Raw genomic sequence first — 23,736 nt, forward strand, 5'->3', positions numbered from 1 at the left:
ACAGAAAGGAGAGGGTGAAGGCAAAGATGTGGGAGGAGGATACAGATTCTACCAAAAACGCATAAGGTTGGCAAAAAAAAAAAAAAAAATCTAAAACAAATGTAAATTCAAATCATCAGTTAATTAAATGTCAAAATAATGTAAATGCTTTCATAATGTGTATATTTATGCTTTTCTTTTGAAGCTGTTTGCATTTCCTGTTGACTGGCCTTGGGAAGTACTTTTGACCCCATACTCCTCCATTCCCTCTCCCCTTCTGTAGGGCCTAGGTCAAGAAGCTACAGGCTAAACCACAAAATCTCTTCTGAACTCAGGAAGTGGGCCTGGTTTGTGTTTGTGAGTGTGCACATGTATGTTTCTGTTTGCTAGCCGAGGTCATGAGAACAGAGTGCAGGCTATGGCCACCCATCCCTTGTGTGGGAGGGTGTTATTCAGTGGTTCCTTTTAGATTTTTCCTTAATTCTGAGTTCATCATGTCAGGGAGAGTTCTTCCATCCCCATAGAGTCTATTGAAGAATCCCAACTATCTAGATAGTGCAGATATAAGGGGAACGCTAGCAGCCCATTAAACACAGCTAGGTCTCTGCCATCCTCTTTACTGACTTTCCTGGTGCATGCCATCTGTTCTTATGGTGTCTTGTTGCTTGCTCTCTGTTGTTTTTGTCCCTCACTGCTGCTGGAACACTGGAATTTCCCCACTGTGGGATAAATAAAGTTCTACCCCCCCCCAGTACAGCCAAAAAGGCACAAACAATGTTAACATGACTTGTTATTTATGTTCATCTCATTAACCACCTCTCTCTCAAGGGCCAAAAAGTGATCAGCGATCCTGAAACACATTAAGCAAAGGCAGTGAGCAGGCCTGTAGTAGCTGGATGAAGACGTGAGCTTTGAGCTAATTTCTAATGAGAGGCAAATCTTTTATACCATGTGACCACCCAAATCAGCTGACGTCCTCCAGGGGAGCAGTCAGGTGACTCGGCTGTTAGACCCAAAGGTTACAGATGTCATGTGACCTCAACACTCCAGCCGTGAGGGTGGAGGGTGGGAGAAGGGGGGAAGGTGAGGGTGAGAAAGCGGTGCTGAAGAGTAAAGGACAGAGGAAGAGGAAAGCTTACCTTTGACAGGTCCGATGTATATTATTTCAGAGGCTAGGATGAAAAGAGAAAGGGTAAGAGAAAGAAAGACAGGAAAGGAGTGGAGGAAAGAAGTGGAAAGGTAACAAACAACACTGAGTGGACAGATTTAGGATACTGAAACTCGACAAGGACATGAGTCAACAAAAAGGAAGACATTAAAATAGAGAAATACAAGAATGAGGAGATCTGTGGCATTTCCATGGCTACCGCCAACTGCTTGCCTCAGAACAGTTGACTCAGTTTAACCCTCTTTGCAGAGGGAGATCACCCTGGCATGACTAGCAAGGTTTCCATCCATTTATTCACAGCCATTGAAGACAGCATGACTGATTGAAAACCATGCAATGCATTGGTCAGCATGACCCAGACCGGCATGAATAAACCGCTGCACCAGCATAAAGTGCTGGCTGTCTGGGGTATGTCATTCTACACGCTAACAGGAAAGCTAATTAATAAAACAAGCACATAAAGATGTGGTGGGTCTGATCCTGGCAACACCATGGCTCTCAGTATGAGTCACAGTAACAGCTGAGGATTAGTAACATGGGTTTTCTACCTAAATGACCAGTTCTGTAGGGCACTTCCATGAGTGTGCAGACAGACAGGGGACATGGAGTTTCTTAAATGGTACATTTAAATCTGGAGACTGAGGTTTTAGATGAAGGTTTACCAGTCCTCAAATGGAAATAATTGGTCATGTACTTCTTAAAACCTTCCTTAGTATTCACCATCTCCCCAAAGTCATTTGCTTGTGAGATTAGTGTGGACCTCACTGTACAGTAGAGATATTCTATTCTGTATGTATTTGAGCTGTTATATAAGGAATCTATCAGTCTATTTCAATCCTTTTCATTCAAAAACATTAACAAATTACCAAAACTGTTGCTGATCGGCTGACTAAATGCTGGAGCTCTAAATTTGATTAGAGCATATTCTGACAGAATTTTCCTTACTCAGCAAAATTGGACCTCCAAGGAGCTGCAGTGAGCCCTCCTCTCTTCATCTGTACAGTACTGTGGAGTGTACAGAAGCAGCTAGCGCACAGGAGAAGACTATCAGGTGACCTGAAAGGCCAGCCCTTCCTCACAATGGAAGAAATAATGCCTTGCATCCCAGCCATGAAATACATTCCCTGACTGCACCATGTGATCTGCTAGGGAGGGTTGGCAGGAAGTCTGTGTGTGTGTTCACACACCAAAGTCAGACACACAGGGAGACTGGTGACAGTAAACAGATTCTGCACTTTAGTGTTGAAACACTGTTTTCCTGCACCACCTAACTGAAAATGAAATGCATCTGTTCCAGAGGCATCATCATAGCCCACCCTATGATGCAACTGTGGACGTGATCATGTGCTTTGTTCATAAAAATTAACTATATTTAAATCATTACCACTTTTTTGTTTTGCATTTTCAATCACTCATGTGAGTTCCTATGTATGTTGAGCTGAGTCTGTGGCCAGAGCAGAAGAGACCCATTCACCCTGTCTCATATTGTTAGCAGTTTTGCATAATGCTAACTCCGTGACAGTAGTGGAGCCTAGTTTGTTATGCTCCTTCCTGCTCACGTGGTTGTAACTCTCCCATCACTGTCAATGGTAGGGGGAGAAGGGCCACTACTACTGCAGTTGTGTAGCCTGGTTGGGGTTTAAAATGACAGCGTGACCAACTACGTGTGGAATCTCAATCATTCTTCGTCCTCTCTGCCAAGGGCCTGGGTGCTATGGCTGCAGATCCCATGAAGGCGTCACACATTCTTATTTGGTCACTACAAGCAGGGTGCAGCAATCTGGAGTTATCGGAGTGGTTTCTGAACAAGCATCATCAGACACAAACAGAATGTAAGACCGTAAATGGCATGTGGTAAAACTTTCAATTTAACCTGCTACTTGAGGGAAATAAGATTATTACTTTTTTGCAATGAAAAATAAAACCCAGTACCCCATAATCACTTCAAAGCAGAGCTGGACCTAAGAACTGAATGCACAGACTTAGGTTTATAAAAACAAACAACTCTTTCACATGAACCAAGTGCAAAACTTGCAGCTGACTTATTTTAATTAAGGAAAATAATTTCCAAATTAGGTATAAAATCTTGATATGACGATAAACTAAAAATTCAGTGGGAATTCTTGGAGGAAAAAAACTACAACAAGTGCTTTGGAGCCATAAGTGCTTTGTTTTTATACAAGAATTACTATTATTCAACTCACCTGACCCAGGGGTTAACAGTGGACCCTCCATCTCCAGATCATCCTCCTCTGCCTCCTCCAATTTTTTTTTCTTCTTCTTGGGATCACGGGGCTTACGCAGTAGAGATAACTCCTCTGGGTGGCGGATATCTGGAGGGAGAGCAAGAAAACTTATTTATCGTTACATAAACATAATATTTGGTAGTAGCACAGCCATGCCAACCTGGTCATCAAGATGGACATCATAAAATCGATGTCGTTTCTGATAAACCATACAACCTCTTCCAAAGCACAGAAACAATGTACAGAAGCTGTACAGTAGCTGTACAGTAGATGAATGCAGGCGGCTACAGCAAATCAATTTAAAATGAAGGCAAGCAGGAAAGGCAGAAGGAGACAGAGCAAAAGCACAGAGGATGGGTAGGAACTGTAGACAGCTGTGCACACGAAGACTGGAAAATTGCAAATCCCTTTTCTCAGGGCCCCAACAAATCTTGCTTCAACTATAATCCCCAACTGAGACAGGGCAAACACAACCTCTATTCTTCTGACTTTTAGAAAACCAGAATTCAGCTGCTGTTGTTGAGTAGCAAGACAGCACAGCCTTCACAAAATCATCATTCCTAAAGTTACCCACATACTAGGGGTGTCAAGGTACATGTATTTGTGCCCAACTGTTTCCGTACAGGATGTGAGGTTTGGTGCAGACGTGTACTGAATGCAATCTTTCACAGTAGCTAACAGTAGGCTTGTTTTGTGTGTTTTGTGAATATTTTTTTCAAACCAAAGTTTCCACATGAATATATTTAGTGGTGGACCAAAGCACAGTAAATACACACATCATGATTACCGGTAGGTTAGCCAAGCCTCTGACTGGCAAACCTCAGGGCCAGTGCAAATGAGACATAGCTAGAAGACCCTTCCTTATCATTATTAAGGTCTTCTGTCTGGGAACTCCTCGTCTTTCCAGTGAAATACTACAATGGGCACAGACAAGTGAATAAGAGGAAAGTCTTATTTGTTTATTATGCTCTGTTCAACTGTCTAATATGTTAATCAGTGGCGATCAGGAACATTTTTGGCAACATGTCAAACTTGCTAATTCATTTGAAACAACATAAGTATCACTACTGCAATATATAATTTGTTTAATTAAAAAAATATAAACTGTTGATGTATGCAAAAGATCCTAATAAATGACAAGTGATTTTACGATTTTTTCTTTCCCTTACTTACCAAAAATGAATCAAACCTCGACTTCAGAACTGAGGTACGTACCACACAGTGATGTGCACCGTTACACCCATATCAGATACTATAACTCTGTTTGTGTGGAAATGGAAGAGCTGCGTGCAAAATTCCTATTAGACAGTAAGACTGAATATAATGACTAAAACAGAGCAGCGACTCTTCCACCAGCAACTCTCCCCACTTTTCCCTCCATCCATGGGCTTGGAGGCCAGGGAACCATCACTCAGCAGCAGCAGCAGTGATGTTTTAAGATGGGTTTGGGATGGTTCTTGGGGGCATGAGAAGGCCAGCATGTGTCAGGACTAGAATAAATGTAGCTTATATAAATGCACATCTGGATCCACAGCTGGATTTGATTTTCTTGAAGACTCCATATAAATGAAAAAGTGAGGTGAGAGCCTTTTCAAGGTTTTTACTTACTTTTGCACAGTTGTAAAAATGTTCATAATTTTCAATTAAAAATTTTCTTTTAAAGTTTTCTAAAAAATTAAGGCTTGTAAAGGTGTTGCAGACTGACTGAACTGGTTGATGAGGGTGCTGAGGAAAGCATGAGCACAAAGGGAGAGATAACTTCTTGGCTCGGTGAGAACGATTGTTGGCTTGTGCAACTTTAGCAAAAGCATTCCAGGGCTTTTAAGAACTACCAGATGGGAGCTCACTCCCCGTCTTGCTGCCTCCCTCCGCCCTCATTCTCGCTCTGCTGCAGTGGTGGAGCACAGTCCCTGTGTGTCCTTATACAGCCATGTGAGTAGCAGGCGTGTTGCTGAGCTTTAGTTCCACTGAGCTGTGTGGGGAGGCCAATACACAGTGTGTCAAAGTGTGTGTCAAACTGCGTAAATGGTTAGAACTATTTCTCTTGGTGAGGCAGAGGCATGTGGCATTTTCCTACAATGTCACTTTAACAGTTCATCCTTATGATCTAACGGTCAACTCTGGAAAGTCATTCTCAAGCAATAATAAATCTGATTAATTAATTCAAATGGCAGAGATACTTCCTAACACCCTAACAAAGCAACAGCAGATACTGTGGTCACAAAACCTTTAATAAACTATTACTCAATTTGCTATATTTTGTGACAGATTTGGGATCAAAGAGAAAATGAAAATTCAAATATTAATGTAAAACTAGTATTTTAAGCTCTTCTATTCAGTTACTGCCTTGAATACAAGAGATGTGGAAAATTTGTGGGTGGAGTAAATAAACATATGCTGTTTTTAATCCCTTCCATGAAGGGAGTGGAGGCATAGTTGATATGGACATTTCATGCCTGTTAAAGTATGAATACCATCAAAAATATACAAATAAAGATGACAAAAACAGGCTGAAATGACTATATAAAGAAGTTTCCCCAAGTATTTTTCTGCTGACAGACTAAGTTTTGTGTTGAATTGTATGTTTATAGTTACAATTTAAGAATCACAATTTAGTGGGAAAGACTGTTACTACGTGCACTGCATATTGTCTGAGGAGGAGGATGACACCTTACACACTAAGACACCAATCTTCCATCCTGCAGACTTGTGGCAGTGACCGCGCCTAGAGCCAGAGGAGAGGGCTTGACTGAGAGCCAGCTAGGCTTGCAAGACCTACTCCTTGGAACACATGATTCACTGCAGTGAGTAAGGCCAGCCGCAGAAGAATCTCAAACACAGTCACAGTCTAATTTTACAGCGCTAAAGTTCACCGTACAAACAGATGGAGACCCTACATGGACAGCAAGAAAAAAATGATCGGAGTGACTTCATCCTTGTGTTCCCCTTGCATACTGCTCAGTGTGAGGAATTCACTGGGCTACAAGGCTTACTGATCAGTACTCTGAAACACTAAATCAAATATTTGTTCCAGGGAAGACTAAACGAAACCAGGGGTAATAGATTACAAAAAAAAAACACTCCATCCTAAAGGAAATTGACAGTGAATCTGAACATTGTGTGGACATTTTACTGTTATCTTTGAAGAATTCAAGGGATGATAAGCAGAGTGAAATTTGATTTCTGGTATTTACAATTAGTCAAACGATGCCGTGACTCGGTACAATTACACAAGGCACACAAATACATATTTCCCTTGAACTTTAAGGACAAACATCAATTAAAGTTAATAGCTTGGGAAGAGTGTCAAATGTTTTCTTCATATGCCAGACAGGAGGCTAAAAAGGTGCTTAAAAGGACACTCGCAAAAGATGATAATGCACTTTCATTTAAAAGTGGACGCTGAGGCCAAACCACACTCCTGTGTTATGACAACAGAGGCCAGCACACTTGGGCCAGTCAAGCAGACCACAGGGTGATGGGTCATAAATCTGCTGGACCAAACAGATGAGGCAACAAAGAAAGGTTTCTGGAGGACAAAGTGCTCTGACCAAACTCTTCACTGCAATACACCTTCTTAACTATCCATGTCCTATTTCATCCTCCTGTGCTCTTTATCTTCACCAAAATTAACACAGACCCACATCCCCAAAAATCACGGGTCGCCCACTCCCCCAGACATTTGACTCTTTGTAATAATTCTGAGCAGTCCTGACAAATGCCACAACTTGCTTAATTGCTGCTGGTTTTTGTACCTTAATGAGAATGTTATTGTATGTCAGTTTCAAAGGGGGGGAGAAAAAAAAAAAAAAAAAAAAAAAAAAAAAAACACGCACGCACATCCAGTGCTTAAGTGAACCAGGCTGACTCTTGTTATCCTGAAGTGGTGCTTTGCTGAGAGCAGCAGTCTCATTTTGTACCGTCACAGGCACTCAGACCCCCAGTCATGTGTTAGTCAGTTGTGAACAGAACTTTTGTGTGCTGGCTCACAGGAAGAATTAAACAGCTTCCTGTCTGAGGGAGGAGGTGCATTTGTGTGTATGCGTAGGATGTGAGTCCAGGTTGTCTAGACAGGACAAGTTCATGTCTGACTGCGACTCTTCAGTAGAGGGAGTAAGCTTTACGAGAGATTGAAGAGCCACTTCAGTGGGATTCATTTTTTTCCTCAGACTGGCTGTTTTTGCTTTCCTTGAAGCATTTTAGAATTAAAGTAACTGATCAATTAATTAGTTGAGTTGCTCAGAGGAAGGACTGTGATAGTCTGAATTATTCAAGTCATTTATCAAGACAACCAAACCACATAAACATGTCGGCATCAGCTCCTCAAAATTGTTGCACGTACTTAAAGTGATGTTTGTTAAATTAAATGATCATGAAAAGAAAAAAAAATATGAACAGATTAATCAATAATAAAAAATAATTGTTAGATGTGACCCTGCAGCATTTCTGTGTGATGTAAACTGGCACCATAAAAAAAAAAAAAGTGTGCATCTGAGATGTTCTTAAAACTTCAAGAAGCACATTTTCAGAGATTTCTCCAAACTGTCACAGAGTTTAAAAATGTTATCTAGCAGTTGAAAGTGGAAAATCCCTAAGGTCTCTGTTTGGATGTAAGTGCTACCAAATGGAATCCGAGGTCAAAATAGGAGTGGAACTGAGTGATTTTTATGAATCGCAGTACATAGACCTTTTGCTGAGCCCTCCTCGAGCCAGCACAGATGGACTGTGCCTTTGTTAGGACACAGCTGCCATTGGTATGGGAGAAGTACAGCGGCAATAATTGGTTTAATAGTTTTAATTCATGGTGTTATGTTGACTTTCTGTGCTTTGTCTCTGTATGGGACATTTGTTGTCGGAATCTGAGTTGTGCTAAAGCGACAGAGAGGCAGACAAAATAGAGAGTTTGAGGCAAAAACACAGTTAATATTACAAAATAATAAGGTTGACAGCATAAGATTATAAAACTGTAGAGTATAATAAGAAAAACTGACTATGGGGTGGGTGGGCAGTGATAAAAACAGCCACTGGAGGACTAAACTTGGAACAGGAAATAGCTTCTGTGCGACTGACTAGACACACTGGACCAAAAAAACCTCCTACAGATACGTTAATATGAGAAAAAGAACTGGAGCCAATGATTTGCTTATCAAAAAAAAAAAAATCTCCACTCTCTTTTCCAGTAATGCTGTGCCTCATTTTCTGCTATCTGGAGCAAAGGCCAGCTGGACAGACCCAGTCTCCTCTCATCCTCTTTGATTGTTGTGCAGTCAGCAGAAAAAATGCACAGGAAACTGAAAAGCCCAGAGCTGTCCAGATAACAAAAAATGAAATGCTTCCAGGCCAGAGTTGCTGTAAGTCACACAGGTCAGCTGCCATAGCCTCTGTTAGAGTTAAAAACATTCCTTGTCTGGGACTGAAGTGCCTGCTATGGACACACTGTACACACAGCGCTGTCGTAAAAGGGCACAGAACATTATCAGGGATCCACTCCACCCAGCTCACACTCTGCTCAGACACAAAAACTGCCCCCACAACTCCAGGCACAGCAGAGCGGACAGTATCATCACACACAGAACAAGATTTTACAACAGCTTTTTCCCTGCCGCAGTAAGACTGATGGCAAATACAAAATGTGGAAAACCTGTGCAACAACCCCTCATTACCCTACTAAGTATAAGACCATTGACAATTACATTACGTGCAATACCATGCGCAATATTTGAAACTCCCCATTTTCCCTGCCAACTTATTCCTGTATCCACAATTTTATCAACTATTTTGTATTTGTGGGTATTCTCGTTTTTTGTATTCTTGGGTAATCTTATATTTAGACTAGGTGTTTGTTCTTTTGGCTTTAAACTCTTTACTTGACTCCAGGAGAGCCCTGCACATGAATTCCTATATGCCTAGACTGTTTCTGAATAAATAGCAAATAAAAATCTTGAATCTTGTTACTATTAGTTCTTCTTTTTGCAAGCAACGATGTAGAGAGATACAAATTCAAAAGTAGAACCACCTCACACTGACAAACCTTTACAGCTACTGTAAAACATCTTGCAACACCTTGGCACATGCCCATTCAGCCAAAAGAAATTTGCCCTGAATTTCTGAGAAGTTTTGAATGAATTTATTACAAAGGCAACAGGCACATTCCTAGCCAGGCCCAGAGAAAAGCTGCAGGCCTGTTTCTCCCCCGTCCCCCTTCATATGCTTTCAACAACAGCCTCTTTGTATATTTAAACTCAATAGAGTGTGCTATTTCTTCTTGTTCACCTCGCAGAACTGCTCTGTGAACCCCTTAACATTTTAGGGGGGAAAAGCTCCATTCATGCCAAATTAAAAACAATGTTGAGTGCTACCTGTAGAAGCCAGTAAAATAGGAGAGCTAGAGGCCCTGATCCCGCCTGCACCGGGGTCCAGTGTGTGACCTCTGAGACATTTCTGATAGGACAGGGTGGTGCCAGTGATGGGAGATATTATCGTGTGTGTGAGTCTTGCGTACTACTACACAGTGGAGGACAGTTCAACTTGGATCTGATATTAGTGGAAGAGATGATAGCTAAACCAGACAGTGAGCAGAGAGAGCAGTGAGAGTTATTTCCATTTACATGCATTTGTACATTGGTATGTGTCTGTGTTTTAAGCCTGAGACAGACTGATAATCTCTGTTTACCAAACATTACTGTGAGACAGATGGAGCCGAGGTTCCCCAGGACACAACTCCAGAGCTAACAGGACGGCCAGTCAAGAGACATTACTCTGGCATGCAGAGCTCACAGTGTTTAATAAACATAACAAATTGCCAGGGATAAAAACAAAGTGAGAGGAAGGACATGATTAGCTAAGTCTGATGTAGAACACTTCCAGAACCCTTCCAAAAATAGTATTACAAGAGAGAGTTTTTGGCTCAGCAGAGTGGACACCTTCAGGACGACAGAACCCATCATCCTTCATCCAAAAGGAGTTTATCCCCTGACTCACTGCCAAACAATCACACCTCAATCTCACATTTGCTTCATGACTGTTCTCTACATCACCACTAAAAATATGCAAGCTGCTCTGCCTGCTGTCCTGTAAACAAATCCTCCGTTCCACTTACTGAAAGTTTTGCAGATGTCGGACACAGCCTTGAAGACACGGTCTGAGAAGTTGACCTTGACCTTCATGTGCTTCATGTTGGGCAGCTGGAGGCGCAGAAGCTTGTGCTGCGGAGTGAAGAGCAGCCTGGCGTCAGCTTGGATGCCGTACTTGTCCAGTGTCCAGTGGGTCTTCAGCAGCCATGTTTTCTTCTTCTCCCACCACAGAGCATGGTCTGACCAGTCCTTCTTCACATCTAGGAAGAGCAAGAAAAGGTGATCAGACAGGTTTTAGTAGCAACTGCAGAGATGCAAAAGAAAACACAGCATAAAACTAAATGGTTGTGTTTTTTTTACTGACATTCTCTACAAAACTGCATGGCTACATTAGTTCCCATTTGTATCTACTGACAACAAAGATGAAGATATTGTTGGCAAAGCAAAAGTGTCAGAAGAGCGAGTCTGTATGCATCTCACTGTGATGACCTGAGCTCACCAAATGTATCCTAGGGCAGAGGGTCACATTTAGGGTGAAGGGGGGTCAGGGCATACAGAAAAGGTTTGCACAGGGGTGGTGAAGTGAGAGGGAGGAGACATTTGACTGTGTGAAAGACATGGCTGTTTGTGTGACACTGTGGGGATATCAGGTTCATACCACCCTCTTTGTTCCAAAGTCATACTGTGAGCCCTCTAAAGCAGACACAAGCCACCCAAAACCCAATGTAGCTCGCAGGCTTTCTCTCTGCAGGAGCTCAGCACAATGAGGACAAACCTGTGGTCTCATGGTGTGCGTGTCTCGCTTCACAGAGAAGTTGAAAACTGCAGGGATTTAGGGGAACTCGGGGTAGCTGTTTAGCAGATCACTGTGCTTTGGATTCTGTATGAGCAGCATTGTGATGAGGTGAAGTTGTGTTTGAGCTCAGACATATCAACGTGAAAGGTAGACATAAAAAAAGCAATACCTCCCAAATTCAAAGACAGCATAAAAGCCACTCTACATCCATGTCATATTTTATTTATGGCATACTTTCACAAACTAGTCAAAACAAATGGCAGGCCAACTGGCTTCTGGGCTGCTGACACGCATCCCATGCTCTATACATGTTGCCTATTGTTTAAAAGCAAAATCTAATAGCCTTGTTACCAAAATGTGATAACCGATATGGAGTGAACAGGGTATTATACTTTCAGATGTCCCTGAGCAGTGATGTCATTACTCTGGCATTAGTACAGGAAGGCATGTCCCGGAGCAATCTCTCATTTCCTCCACCCACATAGCCCTTCATTGCTTCTCCAGCCTATCCTCCGTCTCACTCAGAGTCTCTCTCTCCTGAGAGTCACTGCATTCAGACACAGACATCGCTTTACTCAGTGATCCTTTAATCACAGCGTTCGATCTGAACTGTTTCAACTCTTATACTGTGGTGTCAGTGGTTTGTTTAAAAGGCATATACACTAATCAAGGAGAAAATCTGTCATCTATTGTCATAGCCAAATGTTAACTATCCTAGAAAGCTAAAAGAACAGCCAGCCAGCATATCACAATATTCATAGATGTTATAATCATTCCTATTGTCTATACTAGCTGTTAAGAAAGCCCTTCTTTCAGTGTGATGGCAAAATCCAGAGCCCTTGTTTTGTGTCGGAATGCGTTCTAAACTGAATTCTATTATAAAAATAATCACAAAAAAAATCATATTGAGCTTCTGTAAGGAAACATCTCTTTGCATTCAAGGCTGGTAGTGGTACTTTACAGGGGCCATTCATATGTATCGTCGATACTCTCCTGCTGATCCTGTCTAATGGCTGAATGAATGAGATTTAGCAGGTGAGTTGGTGAAACACATTGGCCGCTTGGAGCCAAGAAACAAGACTGGTGTGATGTGAGTAAAGCAAAATGGGATGAAGAAGAGATTACACTGGTGATTAAGATGGGGGGGGGGGGTGGGGGGAAGGGTGGTAGGACTGCGTGAACTGAGTGGGGAGGGGCTGTTTGTCAAGCTGTTGGGGTTTATACTGTTTACTCCAACAGGCAAACACTTGGTACTGGAGTGAAAACATTCCAAAGTTTCTTTCTGAGACCCTGTTGTGAGTTACTCTAGCAGCAAGGGGTCTAGCTGGCCGTCATCACTTCCTTCTGATGCCTCAGCTGTGCAAAATACATCATCAGAGAAACTGCCTTGTTAAGTGTACTGCAGCTATTAAGGGCCAAAATAATGAGAGGGAGTAAGTAAAGAAAAAATGAAAATAGAACTGAATGTATTTTCATAACTCTGGTCGCAGTTTTTCCTCTTATAACTTGTAATTTCTGGTGTCTGAGAGCAATGCTGAACAGCTAGCATCAACATTTGGCACCCACCTCTTCACCACACTCCACTATATACAGTATACAAGCGTCCTTATACTCAGTATGCATGGCCACCATAGAGTCTGTGGTGAGGCATGACTGCACATCTTGGCTGGTCTCAGTTAACCTCAACATGCTCTCGATGGCCCCTGCTCCACTGTTTCCTCATCGCCACACATTGCCAAAACCTTACTGGACACAGACTTTCCGTCTACTTGCTTGTGTCATTACGCAGTGTTTCGATGTGTTGTGATTGGTTGAGGTCAGCTCGGGGAGGTGTCCATTTCAGTAACAAGGTGGTACCTCATTCCACAGAGAGGGAGAAAGAGAGGGCCAGTGGCATATTTCATATAAAGATACAGCTTGCCAACCCTGACGTAATGCAGCAGCTGGAGGAGCGGGGGCCTAAGTAATTGGGTGCATTAAATGTGAACCCACATCCCCTTAGTAAAGTGATGTGTGTGTGTGTGCACGCAAGGAGAGTTTAAAAGACAAGGGGAGGGTAAACGGAATGGGAAAACCATGTTTTATGACCTCTGCAGGACATGAAAGATGATACAGAGACAGTCTGTATGTGTGTGTGGTCATGAGTTTGGGGGATTTGTCAAAGGGAGGATGTTCTTCCATCCATTAACTACATTAGCTCTTTGCCTGTGTGTGTGTGCTTTAATAAGCTAAATTAATTCATAAATTTCTCTGTCGAACAGAGTTCTTTTCATTCACCATCACCACAACAGCTCGAGCAAGACCACTTCTTCTGCTTTGTGCACCAGATCCCACAACAAAATGCTGCTTTTAAGACTTCAATTAACACTGCAATATTTTAAGAGGCAAAAAAATTCACTTAAAATGTTGCACTGTAGCCAGAAAAATACCAAGTTTGCAGAACTTTTTTGTTTGACTTGGAATAAACTGAACTGTCCCTAATTGCTTCTCCTCCCCAAATTCACTCTCTCCATCAGTGGTGTTTACATTAGGAGGCAACTATGTCTATGGATGTCTGTCTGTGAGGGGGAGGGGACAGGACAACAGAGGAGAGGATGAGAAAGAAGGAAAGAGCATGGAAAGAAGAGAAGACAAGTATGAGTAGAGGACAGGGAGCAGCCATGATAAAATAAGTGCAAGGTAGAGCAAGCCAGGAGAGAATTGAAAATAAAGGGCCTCTATAAAAGTGAGAAAGGCTTTTATGCCTAGAAGAATAAAAATTCTGAGATTTCAGCCAAAGCATCTATTTGTTACCAACACAAATTTGCACACATACAGTACATACACACAATGATTGGTATGATACAACACTCCACCTATCAGTATTGTGTTATTAACTCCTTACTGGGCTTTAACCAGTAAAGCTGTGACAGTCAACTGATGACCAACGCAAAACTAAGACATCTCTAACAGCACTGATGGAGGTGATTTGATGATCTTACAGGTCAGGACTTTCTCACCATGTCTGCACATTCACCCTTTTTATCTAAAAATGTTTTAGTCATCAGAGCCGAGCTGTTACTTATCAGAGACAACAACTGGACGTGCAGCACAAGGATTAGTCTTTTTTTTTTTTTTTTTTTGCCATCGGCTGATAAAACATGACAGCCGGGTGAGGCTGGTCATGCTGTTTCCTTGGTGACTGCTGGCTGACGCCACAGGGGCAGTGGAGCAAGACGACACAACAAAGACACAGAACACACACACAGTTTATCCCCAGTTACATGAAAGCTCATCTTTTGGAAAATACACCATACAGAGAGAGACAGACAAGAACTGCTCTGCATTGCCCTTAACTTATATGTATTGTAAATGACCTGTATGCACACACTTGCTCATGCATTCAAGCTACAACATCAGATATCCAACATCTATACAACAGGTTTAACTGTGATAGGTGATGACAATATCTGTATGACAGACATGAGGCACAGAATGACAGTTTCACAGTGGAATATTGAAGTGATAGAGTGAATTCAACAACCCTTGGCTTGTGCTTGGACCTTGTTTTATCTTATGGTGTACCTGTTCGTGAGTTGGAAATCTGTGATGCTGTGTTTTCTGATCATTTGCCCGTGTTATTTGCAATTGATCTTAATTATTATCTTACTGCCCCTTGCACTGCCCCACGGCTCTGCCGTGTATTTAATTCCTCCACTTTCACTCAATTCTCTGACTTTATTAATGGAAACCTCATTATTCCTGATTCTACGGATACAGAAGAGCTTGCATTACACCTTCACTCTACCTGTCAGGCCGCCATCGATGCGGTGGCACCATTGAGGACCAGGCGCCCCAAGACTAAGCTCGAGCCCTGGTTAAATGAAGAGTCCCGTGCTGCCAGGCGTGAGTGTCGCAGGGCTGAGCGCAAGTGGAAAAAGGACAAACTACAAGTGTCACTTCAGATACTTAGAGACTCTTGGCATGATTATCAAAAAACTGTGAAAAATCTTAAGAGAAATTATTTCTCTAATATCATTCAGTCAAACTGTCATAAGCCTCATGTGTTGTTTAAAGTTATTGACTCAGTTCTGAATGTCCCTCAGGTTGCCTGTTTTGAGTCTTCCCCCGCCCTTTGTCAAAAATTTTTATTCTTTTTTAATGATAAGGTTCTTTCTACCAGAGCTCAAATTTTACCTCCTGTTTACGATTTTTCTGTTTCTCGTCCCTGCTCTGCTGTCTTCTTTCTTAGATGAGCACAATATTCTTGAGACTTTTCAATCAGGGTTTAAAACCCAGCATAGTATTGAGTCAGCCTTGGTGAAAGTCTTAAATGACATTTTTCTTGCTACTGACTCAGGGAATTGTGTGGTCCTAGTGCTCTTAGATTTGACTGCTGCTTTTGACACAGTGGACCACAATATCCTTATTTCTCGTTTGGAGCACTGGGTGGGTATCCGGGGGATAGCTTTGGAATGGTTTCGATCTTATCTTAAGGATAGATCCTTCTGTGTGAAACTAGGAGATGCTGTATCTTCCTCTGAGCCCCTTGTGTATGGGGTACCACAAGGCTCGGTCCTTGGACCCCTTCTTTTTTCCCTTTATTTTCTCCCACTTGGTACTATACTCAGGAATCACAGTGTTTCCTTTCATTTTTATGCGGATGATTGCCAGCTTTACCTACCGGTTAATAAGATGAGCTCTTCCGTTAGCACACTTCTTGAATGTCTGGATGACATTAAATCTTGGCTTGCTTTTAACTTTTTAAAGCTGAATGAGGATAAGACTGAGGTGATTGTATTCGGTGATTCTGTTGGTTCACCATCTGTTGACTTGGGCTCATTGGTTCATTCTAATCAAAAGAATATTTTAAATTTAGGTATTAAGATGGATCCAGATTTAAGATTCGACAGCCAAATTGCAGCTGTCACTAAATCTAGTTTCTTTCACCTCAGACAGTTGGCTAAAGTAAAAGCATTTGTCTCTAGACAGCATTTTGAGACGCTTATTCATGCTTTCATTACTTCCCGTTTGGACTATTGTAACTCATTGTATCTTGGGGTCGGTGAGTCTTCTATCACTCGCCTCCAGATGGTCCAAAATGCAGTCTTTTAACAGGTACAAGGAAATATGAACATATCTCTCCAGTTTTGGCCTCCCTACACTGGTTACCTGTCCATTTTCGGGTCCATTACAAAATTTTACTCTTTGTTTTTAAATCCCTTCATGGCTCTGCACCATCCTACTTAACTGATTTGCTTCATTGGCATACACCCACACGCTCTCTGAGGTCAGCAAATCAGTTTCTCTTGAGTGTCCCAAGAACGAAGCGTAAGCTTAGAGGCGATCGAGCCTTCGCAGTTGCTGGTCCTAAACTCTGGAATGATTTACCACTGTCCATTAGACAAGCCTCTACCCTGTCTGTTTTTAAGTCTCTTTTAAAAACTCATTTATTTTCCCTGGCATTTTGATATTTTTGTGTTGATTTTAGTCATTTGATTGATTATATTTTATATTGTTGTTTGTGGTTTATAATTTATATTGTTTTATTGCAATGTACAGCACTTTGGTCCACTCTGGTTGTTTTTAGTGCTTTATAAATAAAGTTGGTATGGTATGGTATGGAATGGTATGGTATGTGCTTAAAACAACCATAACATCCATCTATGGTGCAAGAGGCATCCACAGAGTGGACAAACATATTGCTGGACACAATGAATGATCAGACAATAAGGAAAATCCAAAAAACCATACATGCAATGCATCTATTCCTAAGAGCACAATGCTGGCAACACATCATATTACCTGACTGGCACCAGCTGTGCCATCCGGGTGCACACTAACCAATATCATTAATACTCAAGTACCTTCCATCGACAGGGTGAGTTGAACAAGGTTATCTGACAGTGAGCTTATTTCAGGCAGCTATTATACGCCAGCTCCGCTTCCTGCCAACAGTTTTTATCACAGGCATTAAATATGCAAGACACTTTGCCTTGAGACCCACATTCTGCCACCAGGCAAATTCAGAAAGGGACACATGCTGACAATAAATATGTCGACTGCAAAAATAAAAATAGGTTCATCAAGGTTGTGCCCTGTGTCAGTGATCTATAGCTCACATACTGTAAGTGGAACAACATCTAAGGTCAAGAGTTGCCTAGGAGGAGCCAGGAGGCACTGTGATGTGTTATTGATTTTATTGAGTATACTGCCACTATTTTCCCATGCACACACAGACACCAGTCTAAATCTAGACAGTTTATGTTTCAGACTACACAAAACACACACACACAGAACCCCTTGTCTAAAATATACTCTATATACAGCATCAATTTATCTATAGTCTAAAGAATACATAATAAACTAGCAGCATGCTTCAGGACGGGCCCTGCCAAGCGGTGGCAACAATGTGTTGACACATATGGATACCTGGCCTGTCATGAATCTGTAGTTCTGCCGGTCTGTTGTGTATAATTTACATACAGGTACCCTAACTGGACTGTTGTTTTCCCATATTTCTGAATCTGTAAAGCTCAGAAGGGGGTTTAGGGTTTCAAAGCCAGCTCTCATTCACAATGAACAGCAGCTGCTGCTGCTGGTCCAGCTTTTTATCTCTATGTCTGAATGGTCCCTAATATTCAGGCTTCAGGTCAGACTTTTGGAACATCAAGCTTCACATCACATCAGCCCCAGAGGATGACATGGACCTGCTTTCCTACAAGTGGGATAGACAAGCTGAGAGCTTGGTAAATATACAGTATGGACGCCTATACATGAGGCAATGGAGGCTGAACAGGTTCTACACCAGTGCATAACAAACAGTGAAAGAAAGTAAAGAAATATTCCTCATATTGTACTGAATCTGAAATCGTTACAGGAAATTCAGGAGCATGAGCCTGTTCAATTTAAGAAGAGAGTACACCAGTGCTGGTTTTGCTGCATTAGGAGAGGTCAGGAAGGCTTTTAGAGGAAAGCTCCTTAGGGACAGACAGTTTGTATCCATTTGTCATGATCCAAACACAGCAAAACAACATGGGTACTCCTCGTCCACTCTGACACAGCTTTATACAATTATATTTTCAGAGACCTGGTGGAATAATGACATTACAAAGAAACTCTGACTAAGATCAATGGAGGAGATAGACACTATTCATCTGTCCTTCTGTATGCATCATGCCAGACCTCCACTCAGGACTGTAATAAGCCATCACAGTGAGTTCAACAGGAAGCTCAGTTGCTCCCCAACCTCTAGCTGCCTCTCTGTACAAACCCTGAGGAGAGCTTGCAGGGTGATGGCACTCTGAAGCTACTACGTATGATTTCTTCCAGGTTAATATTTGGGCAATCCTCAGCAGTGCTGACACAATTAGCTAATTTACCAATTAATCCATAAACAGACTATACTGATAAGCAATTCATCACTTTCAAATAAAAAGAAAATGTTTCCCAGTTACAGCTTTTTAAATCTGTTATGAAAACAAACACCTGTCTTGCAGCAAGACAGGCTGTGAGGTGGGGACAGGTTTAAATGAATGAAATGCTGGCTGAGAACCTACACAAAAACTCCAGATCGGTTTACTGCACTGACCCAACAAGTGTGTTTTGTTACAACAACAATGTGCTGCTCTAGCATTTCCTTCCACTGGATTCACTGTGCTTCCCACTCCTACAGTAAGAAGGGACAGAAAGCAAGAAGCCCTAGATTCCCAGAGGAGCCATGAAAGTTAGTTTAAGATGCCAAACATAAATTAAACAAGCAAGCAACAAGCACCACGATCGTAAAACCAAAGAAACGTTGACAACAATAAAAAAACAAACATATTTCAAAACATGACATGCAGTGTCTTTCAAAGCTAAGCCTACAATCTGTTCAGAATAATGAGTACTGATTTTTAAAGCATTAAGTGGCTGATTTTGTTCCCATATGACTCTTTACCAAGACAAGAGGCAGAGATGGAGGTAGCAGAGATGAGGATGTTGAGGTTCTCTTTAGGAGTGACCAGGATGGACAGGATTAGGAATGAGCACATTAGAGGGACAACTCAGGTCGGCTGTTTTGGGGACAAGGTCAGAGAGACCAGATTGAGACGGTTTGGACATGTGCAGAGGAGGGATAGTGGTTATATTGGTAGAAGGATGTTGGAGATGGAGCTGCCAGGCAAGAGGTCAAGAGGAAGGCCAAAAAGGAGATATATGGATGTGCTAAAAGAGGACATGAAGTTAATTGGGGTGAGAGTAGAGGATGCCGAGGATAGCGTTAGGTGGAAACGGATGATTCACTGTGGCGACCCCTAACGGGAACAGCCGAAAGAAGAAGAAGAAGATGACTCTTTACCAAGGGAGAGCATCAACCCAACAGCTGACAAGGTCAAGTGTAGTTCAGGTTCAAAAGAAACTCTTCCTTGTACATTACCTGCAAACTTTCTGTGATAACAAACACAGTTAACGTGTAAGTGATTGAATTTCTGTAGCCTGCTACACAGCACAGTGTAACACAGTGGATTTTAACCTTTTTAGGAGTGTGACCCTGTGACAGGATGTAATGATTTCACAACCCACTGACCAGAACCTCGACACAGTCAACAATCTACATGTTTAATTTAACAAGGGAATTCTTACTTTAAACTAGCTGGTGTCTGTGGCATCTTCCTGTCCTATCAGACGGGGAGGGAAGGGCACATGCGCACGCGCACACACACACACACACACACACACACACACACACACACACACACCAGAAAAGCTTCTGGTTTTGTCACTTATATTAAAATATCCCCGAACCACTGAATTTCTTCTCTGCTGCCTGACAACCGGCCCAGCCAGCTTGAGGTTAATGCTGCTGTTAACTGGTATCAGTGGACAACTTTTACCAGTATGAGTAGAGTACTAGAAGGCGGTATCAGCATCTATGCATCCCTAATTCTGGCTGACATTTTATTCAATCCAGTTTTAGTTGTGTTTCCACTCAGAATATTTAAAGGAAGTAACACCAAGTTGAGTACACAACTTAGGTTGAATTCCAAAATGAGCTGTCCATATATGGGGAACACAGAGCAAATATTTATATAAATACATAGGCCAAGGGTCTATATATGATCACATGTGCAAGTCTGAGTATAGAATAGCACAATCACTGCAGCATCTTGCTACTGAAACAGGAAAGCTCTGGCCTGGGCAGGACCACTACTTAGGCTAACTACTTCCTGTCAGAGATTAGGGAACAGGGCTACCATGCAATTTCTCACTTTGTAATGCCTGACCGCTAGGAAGGCTCCACAGTCCTGATCAGGCTCATTACACATGGTGATATATCTGACGTGCGTCTCAAACTAAAATGATATGAGTAGGGAGGAACAGTGGTCACAGCTGCCTGTCAATAAGATATACCATCTTCCTGATGTACGAGATCCGGTCATGGCTCTCACAAATAAAGTTATGATATCTCAGCTCTCCATCTTGCTCTCTGCAGGAACTGAAGGCCCATCTTTCCCCTTAGCCCAAAAGAATCATTTGCTTCAAAAATTGCCATAAGCACAGAGGACAGGAAGGCGGGAGTGCAAGGAAGGCAGAAGGGAGAAGGTGTATTGAAAAAAATCTGAGGAAGTTCAGCATCCTGTGTTTAATTGTGTCCGTTTCTTAATGAACGCTGCACTCCATTGTGAAACTAAATCCTTGTTTCTCTGGTCACCTCAACCTCCAGCAGATGGCATTTTGACAAAAAGGGCACAGCATTTAAATAGTTGTCAAAGTGGAGCACTACTTTTAAAGCCAAATTTGCTCAGAGGAAACGCTAAATCATTATCACAGTGTTGCAAGAGTTAAAAATGGTTGTAGAATTTTTTAAAACTTTGGGTTAAATACAAATGCATTTCCTAAAATGAATGTGGGATGATGAAATTCACAAAATCACTTGCAAAATGAATAATATGTAGGCCATTGCAAATACAAAACACATTTTCTCTGACATGCAAGGAAAGTTCTCTGCGGCTGGCTGGTACAGCAGCCAAAAACTGCAGGCCCCTCACTGGAAACAAACCACATGAATTATCAGAGTCACAGCAATTAGTCTGTGCAAGTTCTATTTAGGGAACACTGAACAGTTAGTGTACACAACCTGGGTTGGAAACCATGAAAAAAAATTAACAATGTGTAGTTTAATATTTCCTGTTGATTACTAGATGGAGTGGATGGTGTCAAATATTAAGACATGGCTGCCAATACTTAAAAAATGTGAGACAAAAATACATATTCAGATGAGAGAGGGTAAGAAGGAAAAGAAAGGGGGGGGCTGAAGCAGGCAGCAGAGAATCCAGCAATGACAGCAGCGACCAGAGAACAACATGCCAAACCTTGGAAGTCATTTCCTGCTCCATCGAAGACTTTTATGGAATTCTAGCAGCATGGCTGACGTCACAACAGTGAGACAAAGCTCAGGCCCTGCTTACTCTACACAACTCCCTCCCCCTCGCTGTTTCCTTCCCAATTTCCTCCCTATCCAGTCCCTTTGCCCTCAACTGTCTTAGTGAGGCTAAGCAGAGCCCTTACAACGGAGTGTACCTCCAGGGGTGTAAGAGCAACAACATTCTGACCTATCGTTTGTTTGCTAGCATATGCTATTCATTCCAAGGCTGTTCTGCAGATGTCACAATTTTAAAACTCTGTTATTCTTATCATACTTGTGACAGTCTAAGGGCCTTGACATACAGTCCACACAACACTTATCAAAAAAAAGTTGTTCTTTCCACCTTTAGAGTGCAAAGTATGTGTGTGAAAACAGATAGCACAAACAGTTACTGTAAGCCGGACCTAAAAGCTATTTCAGTTGGGAACAATTGCTTTAAACCTAATAAAATTCCCACCAGCTAATGTTGTTGGTGCAATATTTGTTTTCCCTCCTAAATGGCACAGTGTTTGCTTTTAGTGAGGAGAGTGGCACATCAACAAAGTCAGAGAACAGTGGAAAGCAACAGAAGGATGAAAGGATTGCAGTAAGAGGGGACCAGGGGATGGCCAATCAACTGACTTTAAGTACTGCTCTCCTGGAGGGCTGCAGGGGGAAACAGAAGCAGCATTCATGGCGGTGATCAATAGCTAAGTGCCTTCCTGGCATTTGTCTATTTAATCCATTATCGAAGGCCATCTGAGCCTGTGATGGGGACGAGAGACCTGAAGCTCACAGGAAGAGTAGAACGACGGAAGCAGGATGCATGTGGAGGAGACACACCCACCGACCCCCTACAACCATGCTCACGTGGAAACGCGAGAGAAGAGTGGTCATAGTGCGGGCAGCAGCAGCAGCTGACGTCAACATTTTTTTCTCAAACGTGCTGCTTCTGAAAGCTACAACATGCAGCCAACAATGTTCAGAGTAAAAAAAAAAAAAAAACACCATATATCAACAACTGGTCATGATACAAAAAAACAAAAAAAAACAGCACTGTCAGCCTTGAGCACAGCAATTACTGAATCACAAGAGGGCCTTCATTTTAGAGGGCAAGAGAGAGAGAGACAGGGCAGGAAGGAGGACAGAGAAGGATTTGTCATTGCACCAGGATGTCCTTTCAGTGTAAGACTAAGGTGCTACCAGCCAACACTCTGTGGCGTCTACGTGCCCCTTCTCACAACCCTGTGTATATGTACATGCACATATACGCATGTACAGTATTTACATATAACCACCACTTCCAAGCAGTCAGCCAATCCAGCAGTGGGTACGTGACAGCACTTGAGGTGTTCAGTGACGTCTGTACATCACTGTCACCAGTGAGATCTGGGACACACAGAGGTTACTGGTACAGGATTTTTTCCTACAGAGGTGTGTCACATAAGAACAGTTTGATTACCAGTTTTCTTCATCTCAAAGTAACTCATTAACTTGCACATAGTTCCCTCTCAACTCTAATTTCACACCAATGCTGACAAAAAGTTAAATTTATCATTTCTTTTGACAGATTTTACTCAAGAGCTTGGTCTAAACTGTCCCTAATGATTATTAAGAGAATGTATATTTTCTCATGTATCGCTGCTGACTGTTCCAAGCACAAATGATTGTGTGTTTGGCATAAGCAATGTACAGTCTCCTGCAGCTTGTGGCCATGTGGAGAACCCACGTTGATGTTAATGATTACAATGCAAAAACAACCTGTTGACTTAGGGAAGGGGGAGGGGGGGCAGTCAAACGAAATGACCCCACACGTGCACTGCAAAACTAAAAGGCACAAACAGTCACATAGCAGTTTAGTATCACCGCAAGACTTCTGTGTCTTTGCAGGAGGTAGGGTTTGTTCGGTCAGTGTGATTTAGATCCCTGTGTGATCTCAGTCTCATGTGACAATGATTCTGCCGTGTTTGCATTAGCAGTGAGATCCCTTGCATCAAACTAATAGCTGTAGGAGGGCACAGAATACCTTTCATAATGTCAAACCTGTTGGATTTGTTTTTGAATCAGTCTTCTCTTCCTGCCTACAGCTCGTCATGTGATGTAACGCATTC

At 42.1% G+C, this 23,736-nt stretch overlaps 1 protein-coding gene across 4 annotated transcripts in view; it reads right to left on the reverse strand.

The window, feature by feature from the left end:
- The window catches only part of fermt2 (FERM domain containing kindlin 2), a 40,248-nt gene that overhangs the window by 13,034 nt on the left and 3,478 nt on the right, over positions 1-23,736 (reverse strand). For 2 of the 4 annotated variants that reach the window (XM_020613993.1, XM_020613992.1), the window contains exons 3-5: positions 10,493-10,726; positions 3,352-3,480; positions 1,119-1,151 (exon numbers count right to left, since the gene is read on the reverse strand). In XM_020613993.1, the coding sequence (XP_020469649.1) occupies positions 1,119-1,151; positions 3,352-3,480; positions 10,493-10,726 (396 nt within the window). The remainder of the gene's footprint in view (positions 1-1,118; positions 1,152-3,351; positions 3,481-10,492; positions 10,727-23,736) is intronic. The other 2 variants (XM_020613994.1, XM_020613995.1) reach the window with 1 other exon arrangement.

The sequence above is a fragment of the Monopterus albus genome, unplaced genomic scaffold, assembly GCF_001952655.1.
Source record: "Monopterus albus unplaced genomic scaffold, M_albus_1.0 scaffold141.1, whole genome shotgun sequence".
Classification (NCBI taxonomy): domain Eukaryota; kingdom Metazoa; phylum Chordata; class Actinopteri; order Synbranchiformes; family Synbranchidae; genus Monopterus; species Monopterus albus.